This window comes from Papaver somniferum, chromosome 2 (genome assembly GCF_003573695.1).
Source record: "Papaver somniferum cultivar HN1 chromosome 2, ASM357369v1, whole genome shotgun sequence".
Lineage (NCBI taxonomy): Eukaryota > Viridiplantae > Streptophyta > Magnoliopsida > Ranunculales > Papaveraceae > Papaver > Papaver somniferum.
This window is the reverse complement of record NC_039359.1, coordinates 164,133,742-164,144,157: the sequence shown is the minus strand read 5'-3', so window position 1 is coordinate 164,144,157 and position 10,416 is coordinate 164,133,742. Positions and strand designations below refer to the sequence as shown.

General features: G+C 36.1%; 1 protein-coding gene across 1 annotated transcript; it reads left to right on the top strand.

Moving 5' to 3' along the window:
- Window positions 1-736: 736 nt before the first annotated feature.
- On the top strand, window positions 737-5,583 carry LOC113349641 (sucrose nonfermenting 4-like protein). Its single transcript, XM_026593644.1, has 14 exons — window positions 737-896; window positions 1,091-1,621; window positions 1,709-1,796; window positions 1,948-2,124; window positions 2,321-2,443; window positions 2,532-2,591; window positions 2,988-3,077; window positions 3,180-3,314; window positions 4,093-4,237; window positions 4,341-4,514; window positions 4,663-4,726; window positions 4,832-4,901; window positions 4,976-5,093; window positions 5,208-5,583. Exons 2-14 carry the CDS (start codon window positions 1,506-1,508, stop codon window positions 5,297-5,299), a joined length of 1,452 nt encoding a protein of 483 aa, XP_026449429.1. The 5' UTR covers window positions 737-896; window positions 1,091-1,505; the 3' UTR covers window positions 5,300-5,583.
- Window positions 5,584-10,416: the final 4,833 nt, after the last annotated feature.

The following is a 10,416-nucleotide window of genomic DNA, read 5'->3' as shown; positions in this document are numbered from 1 at the left end:
ATGTGATTAATTATCTTTGCTGGGCCCATGTGAGATTTTTCTCATAACTAGGATATTGCTATAACTTGGTTTGTATAAGGAGTCTGATTCCTAATGTACCTCTTCTTTGATGGACGGTCGAGATCTAAGGCTAATACTACTTAGGAACTTGGTCATCTCTCTACCTATGAAAGGAAACAATAACCATCATTATTGTATCCAAGAAATTAACAACTCATTACGTCTAAGGTCAAGAGAGAGAAACCATGATCTCCACAAGGTATTATCGCTGCCCCAAAGATGATCGACGTACGTTGGATTAATGCTACCATGTATTCCGTGTAAACTATTCTTGCATATAATTATCTTATAATTATCATGAAGTTCAACCATCCTTAATCACGTATCTATAAAATTAAATTTAATAATCTAGAACTAGACATTCATTCTGAGGATGTTTCACAAAATTGTCATCTTCATATTAACTTAAAAAGTTGAGTTTAGAGAAAATTGTTAAGGAAAATGATCGTCTATTCTTCATGGATTTTTACGGTTATCTTCACGTACGATCCATGGAGAAGCTCTTAATGTTCTCCCTTTTAACATTTGTTGCGGGCAGGAGGGACTAGTAGAGCTCCCGCAGATGTGTCTCGTTTTCTTAGTTAGTGGGACCCACATCATGGCACATCACACCCGCCGTTAGATCTTCAAAATCTTACAATTTTGTCTGAGTTTCTTTCTTTCCTCTCTCTCTCTCAATCATTTATTTTACTTGTATTAATTTCTTTTTGCTTAGGGTTTTATTTTTCTTCTTCCTCTGTCTCTCTCAATCTCTAGTTTTCAATTTCTACTACTTTTGGGTTCAATTTTTTTCATTCACTGAGATTCAATCAAGATCTAACCATGTCCAAGAAACAGTGAGATCTCTTTCTCTGTCCTTCTCTCCCTAGGGTTAGGGTTCTTTTACTCGTATTTGTTTTTTCCCCCTTTCCCTTTCAAGATCTCTTTTTTTTTTTTTATCTGGGAATATTCTTTTAGGGCTTTTGATATTGCTTATGATTATATCAGTTGAATTAAAAAGTGGGTTTTTGATTTTTTGATTTTTTTGCAGGAATTTGAAGTTAAAAGGTGGTGATAGATGAATTGCTTTGTGGGCTTAAAGTGAAGTATATAATTTGAGCTTAGATTTTATCTGGTTATTACTTAGGAAGTGTTTTTGGAATTTGGGGGCAAACTTTTTGTTTGTGTCGATAGTGATTTTGATCTACTGGTGCTACTGGCTTTGGCAATGTGTAATAACTAAGGGGTCCTCTTATTTGGAGGATCCCAAATAAAAAACAAAGAAGCTTAAATTTTGCTGATTTTGTTATCTATGGATGGATTAATACTTATTAGGGTTTTTCAGTTAGTTGACTTGAAATGAGTTCCTTATTCAACTATTTGGGAGTTATTCCAGTTTGTAAGCAGAAGAAAAAAGGATTAATTTAAGTTTGGGTTTTTGAGTATTTCAAGTTTATTCTTCTGGTATGGATTCTTCAGTGCCAGAAACTAGTGGAGTTGTAGGAGGTCATGTTCTTGTTCCAACACGTTTTGTTTGGCCTTATGGCGGTACAAGGGTCTTTCTTACTGGTTCTTTCACAAGGTGAGATAGAATCTAATCCATTACTATTATGAAATGTAAATTCATGTATTATTGGGATACTAATTCCTGAATATTTTTTCCATGCAGGTGGTCAGAGCATTTGCCAATGTCTCCAGTGGAAGGTTGCCCCACGGTTTTTCAAGCCATATGCAGCTTAACACCAGGGTATCATCAGGTCAATATCTGTTTGTTTTTTTCAAATTCTTCCAGAATGCTTATTTACTGAGCTGTATCAGAATAGATGAAATCACCAACATATGAGTTGTGTGACTCTTTATATTTGTGGATATTGAATTGAATTGTTGCCTTGTTTTGATTTTATGCAGTACAAGTTTTTTGTTGATGGAGAATGGCGTCATGATGAGTCTCAGCCTTCTGTTACTGGCAACTATGGGGTTGTGAATACAGTCTTGCTAACTAGAGAAGCTGAGCCAATTATAAATATTGAGTCACCTGGCTCTAGATCTAACATGGATGTGGATAATGATGCATTTCAACGTGTGGTAAGTTTGGCTTTTGAAGTTTCAATTAGCAGGGCACATGGCAGCTTCATGCCTATTGCCTCTCTCTGGCTTTGTGTTTGTTCTCATACTCTTAGTGCTTTTACAACGTGTGAGTTCCTTCATTGAGATATCAAAATACGAACAAAGAATTAACTTAGCTTACTGCTTTCTGTGTTCATTTTTTGATACGAGACAGGTCAAAGTGTCAGATGGTTCATTACCTAGAATCTCAGAAGCTGATTTAGAGGTCTCTCGTCACCGTATTTCTGTATTCTTGTCCACACACACCGCCTATGAATTACTGCCTGAGTCAGGCAAGGTCTGGATGCTTAACCCTTATCATTCTTTCGAAAATAATTACATATGCATAGCAAAAGAGTTTCTGATTTGACTCATGTCAATTGCAGGTTCTCGCATTGGATGTTAACTTACCTGTGAAGCAAGCGTTTCATATTCTTTACGAGCAGGTATGTTGTTATACACCCACTGAGGTTTTAGGAGTCCATAAGTCCAGTTCACATTTGCATAGCCTTGGTTGTCAATTTCCGCAGTTCCGATTTTCTTAGTTCACAGCCCTATACATGGTCTGAAGCTTAGGGCATTTTCAAACTAAGGCACTATCAAGATAAGTTTCATATGATCCATCGAGACAATAATCTGATCTGAAGTAATTGGCGAAGAAAGCTCTGTTTATATAGGTGCTGAATTTGTAGCGTCTTAGATTTGATTTCCTAGGCTTTCCATCAATTTGTTGCCTTGAAGTAATGTAACTTCAGTTGGACGGACTTATTCTGCTTCTTTCTAAATTCTTTTGTTGGTGGGGTATACTTCCCTATTCATTTTGTCTGACAAGCTCTTTCCAGGGTATTCCTGTGGCTCCTCTGTGGGACTCCTGCAAGGGACAGTTTGTTGGAGTCCTTAGTGCTCTAGATTTTATCTTAATTTTGAAAGAGGTATGTGTACACTAGAGTTGTTTCTATTCGAAACTGTTATGAATTATGGTATCTAAAACCTTAGATTCCTTGATAGAATATCGTTATCTTCTTTAATTGCAGCTTGGAAGTCTTGGCTCAAATCTGACAGAAGAAGAGCTTGAGACACACACTATATCTGCTTGGAAGGAGAGCAAATCACATCTTGAGAGGCAGATTGATGGTCATGGAAGAGCGTTTCCCAAAACTTTGATCCATGTATGTGCTTTTCTGTGGCACTATTCAAACTAGATTTTCTGTGCATTTATACAGTCACTACCTTAGAACAGAGGCGCGGTAGAAAGAAAAAGGAGTTTAGAGTACTACTTTAGGCCTGGTTCATCGAGAGTAAACAATTAGGAAAATGTTATTTTTTGCAAGTAAAAGTAAAATTTTCCCCCAGCCTTAGTATCTTGTTTACACATCAAGTCGTTTTCTTTAATGCACATGTGAGTATGTTACATACTAATGATAATATGATATTTAAGCCGGTCAAACAGTGTAACCAACATTCATGCGGCTACCAACACCCTTGTCATCAGTACCAGTTGCAGTACTACTAAGGCTATCCCCACCTGTGTCATTGAACAGAACGGAAAACAGTGAAAGCCGTCCTGCCACGTTTCTTGTTATGTATATGGAATTTTGAACACATTCCTTCTTGGCGCACATTAATCATTCATACAGATAAGCCAACAAACGTCTTGTGAAATAAGTATGCAGACTAAATGGTACTATCCACAGTTACATAGCACCCTGTATAATGCATTTCGTAGTATTGAGGATGGTTAGATTGATATTATTTTGTTTGCATTGGTAATAATATATGTGCTCCTCTCCAACATACATTACATTATTGTACTTCGGATACAGGATTGTTCTGTAATTTCACCTGGCACCAGAATAAACATCTGAATACCTTACATATAATCTCCACATACAAGTAATCTGTATTATGCAGTATTTAACATCATTTACTCTGGGGCATGTGATTTAGGCTGGGCCATATGATTGTCTGAAAGATGTTGCCTTAAAGATATTGCAAAGCAAGGTGGCTACAGTACCAATTATCCATTCTTCTACACAGGACGGTTTGTTCCCACAGCTGTTACATCTTGCTTCTCTCTCAGGAGTATTAAAATGTAAGCATTTTAATCTTCTTGTCTTGGTTCCATCTGTGTGTATGTAAGTAGAGATTTTTAATTGATTTATTACCGACAGATCAATTTTCTTGTTAAATTCCAGGTGTATGTAGGCATTTTAGACATTCTTCTAGCTCGTTGCCTATCCTGCAACAACCAATCTGCTCAATTCCTTTGGGTACATGGGTTCCAGAAATTGGGGAACCAAACGGGCGACCATTGGCAATGTTGAGACCAAATGCACCTCTTAGTGCTGCCTTATCTTTATTACTTCAAGGTACATATGCATACTATACAATGAAGTTCCCATTAATTAACTGAGTCGGGAGTGGCGTTTGATTTGTTTAGAGGAGAAGCTTTAACTCTTTAAGGAAAATTTCTGACCATTGTTTACTTGTGTGCATTTTCGCTTAATGTTGTTGCAGCTCAAGTAAGTTCCATCCCAATAGTGGATGACAACGATTCGTTACTGGATATATACTCACGGAGGTAATTATCCCCCTCTATCTGTCGTTTGAACATTATATTCTAAGTCTGACTGAATTTTGAAACCATATTGAAGGTTGTAGGGTTTTGTGTATTTCTCTTTCGCAGTGACATCACAGCTTTGGCGAAAGATAAGGTTTATGCTCAAATTCATCTTGATGAAATGAGCATCCATCAGGTAACTGTTTTTTTTTTTTCCTCGTGATTTTATGATCATGTCATAATACTGTACTTTTGCCTTCATGGTTACAGGCATTGCAGTTGGGTCAAGATGCAAATTCTCCCACAGGCTTATTTGAAGGACAGAAATGTCAGATGTGTTTACGGACTGATTCTTTACACAAAGTAATGGAGCGGTTGTCTAATCCAGGTAAATTAAGAACTCTGTTTTCTTGGATAGTGGATTACTTGCGAACTTAGAAGACTGAGCTCTATTTGGAATCATAATCTCCCAAGGTTAACTTCATGTCTTTATGAATTTCAGGTGTAAGAAGACTTGTGATTGTAGAAGCTGGAAGCAAACGAGTGGAAGGTATCATTTCATTAATGGATGTATTCAGGTTCTTACTCGGGTAACTGGGATTTATTAAAGATTTATTAAAGAGATAGAGAGAAGATTTTTATGCAAGTCATTGAAGAGAGAAGAGTTGTATGCAAAGTGTAAATGATCCGAATTGTCTTATATATTGTTGGGTACCATTCTTTAATGTTCTACGTAGTGCGACCTCGGAAGACCTGTTTTTAGGTGACATGTAATTTGTCCACAAAGAAAACAAATTGACATGAAAGTAACATTGGTTATGCGAGCTAGATCAATTTTATTTAAAACAGTTTGGTTTTATTGTCGCTGTGTTGATCAATTAAATCTTATTTGCTTTCTGTCTTCTTCTGTTACAACCTTTAGATATAAACACGGGAAAGGATCATTGTCCTGACAAACGCCCCTGCTGGTGCCCATCGAGTTCTAGTTAACTCTATATCAAAAGGCTACTTTAGATCTCGACTTTCAGAATACAGTAAAGTGACCCCTTCTTTTTTTTTGTGAAACTACACGGGCGTACCCAATTTTTTTGAGAAAATTTCTCCCAAACCCATAGTTTATGAAGTTATGTTTCTTCACGCTTCTTCTTCAATTCCTTCTCTTCTTCTTCTCTAGTGTGAATTTCCTCACGGGCAGAAATTCTGATTTAATTTTCCACAATCCAAAATTGTTGATGCAGATCGAGAGTTTTGCTAAAACCCAGCTCCATTAATGCTGATTTTTGCCACACAAATCGGGGGAAGATTGTGGGAGTTAAAACTGGTGACGATTTTGATCAAAGGTTGTATCTGATCCAGGGTTGTATCTGACTATGATGATGATAGAGTTCATACGCAGTTGGGTTTTTTAGTCCAACCCAGAGTCTGAGACGCAGTTGGACTTTGCTTTCTTCCTTTATTTATTTCTTACGCAATTGGGGTTTTTAGTACTAACATATTTGTGAATTCTTTGCACGGATGATTAGTTGTCAATTCAGCAGATTATGGTGAGCTTATGGGTTGGTCTCATCAGATGAACCCGTACATGAAAGCCTCTATCTCAAATGTATATCAGACAATGGTGATGTTAGATGATAAAGAAACAGAGGTTGTTCAGAGCAAAGAGAGACGGGCTTATGTGAAGGTTAACATGGAAGGAATCGTGTTATTGGTCGTAAAGTATGCATCCATGAACATGCCGGTTTCACAAGATTTGCCATTCAACTTGAGGACATGTTCGGTATGAAGCACGCAGACACGCACACATTTTTTTTTCCATTTGTTAGACGGCACAAGAACTTGACCTGTAAGATGGTTCCTTAATGGTTGGTTATCGCAAGTTTTTTTTAGGTAGACACATCATGTTTTGGACTACGCTTATTTGATTCGGAATCGGAATTTTCGTTGTTCTATAAAGACTCGACTGAGAGTTGGAGGACTGTTGGTGATGTACCATGGAAGTAAGTTTGTCTTTGTGGATTTGGTTTGTAAATGTTTGATTTAGGATGTGTTTTGTTGTTGATGAAATTTTTTGGGAATTATACACTACTGGGAATTCGTGGACTGTGTGACGCGCTTAAGAATTACTCGAAAGGATGGTGTCTTTTTCCCCCCTTCAGTATCATCTCTATTCACCTAAGTTCTGCCTCTTTGACTATCCTGAAAAGTGGAAGACATCTCCTTACATTTATTAATTATTACTTTGTGTTGTGCCATTATTTAACGCCTAATAAGGATTTCATATGTCCGAGACTCTCAAATGTATGTACGCTTGAGTTTGCTAGTATTCTATGACCAAAGCACAATATTACATTAGTTTACTCAGGAATCCATACAGCCTAACTCCTCTGTTGGTGTTGGTTTTGGTCATAATGGTTGAATAATATGTTATGCAGCTACGAAAACGGATGCAAAATCTGTTATGCATCTATAAAAGTTGTTGCATAACTTGTTATGCAGTCCAGATAATGGTTGCATATTATGTAACATTTTTTTTTGTTACTATTGAAACCAACAAAAACAAAGACTGCATAACTTGTCATCCACCTACATAATATTTGCATAACATGTTATGCAGTCGTGAAAATGGATGCATTATGCATCGAGAAAATTGTTGCACAATCTTTTATGCATCGAGAAAATAGATGCATAACCTGACATGCATCCGTAAATATGGATGCATAATGCATTATGCATCAATTTTTTATGTATGCACTAAAATCAAACAAAACAATGGCTACATAACTTGTTATAGATGCATAATTTATTATGCAGTCGAGAAAATGGTTGCATAATTCGTTATGCGTCTACAGAATGTGTTATGCATCTTTTTTGGTGGCTGCATAATGGTTATGCATCAAGTTTTCAAAAATTTAGCTTAAAATGATGATCACCTCCGATTTTTTCGTGAAAAACAAAAATTTGATATTGTTGTTTGTACTCGTTGCGTAGCTCTCTTAAAAAGATTTCCAACCGTATAAAATTTGTAAAATTCCAAGGCGCGGTTTTTTAGATATGTTATATCCAAGTTGCGTTGTCAATTATACCCTTGATGCATAACCCGTTATGCAGACATTTTTCAAAATTTCATATAATTATGGGTGTCACGGAACTAAAAATTAATTGTGGGTCTGACAATAAAAATATTATTTCCTTTGGGTCTGCACCTAATTTTCCTTTTTTTTTTCTTTTTCGAAATAAATCAAAGGATGTCGCTATTGGAACCTACTATTTCCGGGATCAAAATCTACTTTGTTAGTCCTATTCCTATGCATGTCAAGCAACTAATTTTGCCACTTAAGCACCCACTATGGATATGCCAAACATATTTGTCTAAGTGTCAAAAATACCATTTAGGCATACACGATAGAGTGTCTACCGAACGAAAGGGTGTCAGCTATATGGTCTTATGATCGCTCGTTGGTCATTCCAGCGCCTAATAAGGATCGCTCGTTGGTGTCAGCTATCCTGAAAAGTGGAAGACATCTCCTTACATTTATTAATTATTACTTTGTGTTGTGCCATTATTTAACGCCTAATAAGGATTTCATATGTCCGAGACTCTCAAATGTATGTACGCTTGAGTTTGCTAGTATTCTATGACCAAAGCACAATATTACATTAGTTTACTCAGGAATCCATACAGCCTAACTCCTCTGTTGGTGTTGGTTTTGGTCATAATGGTTGAATAATATGTTATGCAGCTACGAAAACGGATGCAAAATCTGTTATGCATCTACAAAAGTTGTTGCATAACTTGTTATGCAGTCCAGATAATGGTTGCATATTATGCAACATTTTTTTTTGTTACTATTGAAACCAACAAAAACAAAGACTGCATAACTTGTCATCCACCTACATAATATTTGCATAACATGTTATGCAGTCGTGAAAATGGATGCATTATGCATCGAGAAAATTGTTGCACAATCTTTTATGCATCGAGAAAATAGATGCATAACCTGACATGCATCCGTAAATATGGATGCATAATGCATTATGCATCAATTTTTTATGTATGCACTAAAATCAAACAAAACAATGGCTACATAACTTGTTATAGATGCATAATTTATTATGCAGTCGAGAAAATGGTTGCATAATTCGTTATGCGTCTACAGAATGTGTTATGCATCTTTTTTGGTGGCTGCATAATGGTTATGCATCAAGTTTTCAAAAATTTAGCTTAAAATGATGATCACCTCCGATTTTTTCGTGAAAAACAAAAATTTGATATTGTTGTTTGTACTCGTTGCGTAGCTCTCTTAAAAAGATTTCCAACCGTATAAAATTTGTAAAATTCCAAGGCGCGGTTTTTTAGATATGTTATATCCAAGTTGCGTTGTCAATTATACCCTTGATGCATAACCCGTTATGCAGACATTTTTCAAAATTTCATATAATTATGGGTGTCACGGAACTAAAAATTAATTGTGGGTCTGACAATAAAAATATTATTACCTTTGGGTCTGCACCTAATTTTCCTTTTTTTTTTCTTTTTCGAAATAAATCAAAGGATGTCGCTATTGGAACCTACTATTTCCGGGATCAAAATCTACTTTGTTAGTCCTATTCCTATGCATGTCAAGCAACTAATTTTGCCACTTAAGCACCCACTATGGATATGCCAAACATATTTGTCTAAGTGTCAAAAATACCATTTAGGCATACACGATAGAGTGTCTACCGAACGAAAGGGTGTCAGCTATATGGTCTTATGATCGCTCGTTGGTCATTCCAGCGCCAGCGATAGTCGTGCTGTCGCTTGCAAACATCATCGCTCATCAGTGACTTATCCAACGACCACAATTTCCCCCCTTTGTAAATACCCAATTTCAAAATTGTTTCAACTTACACCAGAATTTCTAAATCTCTTAATAATTTCTCTATCTCCAATTCTTTTCATCAGTCTTCCGATTCTTCAAAAATCAAAGAGTTGCAATCGTGTCAATATGCAAAGTCGAATCATGAGATGATTACCAAAATTTACTACTGAGGAAGATGAATGTATTTGCAGAAAAAGTTGAAAAAATAAATTAGATTGAGAAGGAGAGAAAGAAAGAAACAGAGAAATTAGATTGAGAAAGAGAGAAATAGAGAAACTTTTTGTGTAAAAATTTTTGTGTAATTTTTTAATTTAAAAATTACATATTTATAGGCGACAAAGAACTAGCTGTTGGCGCTAGACTTGTTATCGAGCGATATTCATGGTAGCGCTGGTGACAGAAACTTTATGCTAGAGTTATTATCTATTTCCCTCGCTAGAAACTCTATCGCTCAGTGGTTTTCCCATAATGGTACAACTCATTTGCCATGCCACCTGGCATGTCAAACAAGCTTTTTTAACCTTGTACATAGGAATAGGCCTTAGTTAGAATTGATACGTAAACACTACATTACAGCTGGTAACATTACATTACACTACAACTAGTAGAGGATGCAAAATATGTAAACACTTAAAGCTCAATCAATTCAATTTCAGTTTTAAAAAGAAAAAAAACTACTTTTACTTTGTTAACACAAAATTTTCTCTCGTGATCTAAAACCTATCACGTGATTGACACTACCTAATGACCAAAACTACCAAAATATGGTGGACTCAAAATCTTTATTTCAACCTAAAATATGGTGTAAAGTGTGGGAGTAAATAAATGACAGATCCAGGTGGAGCAATC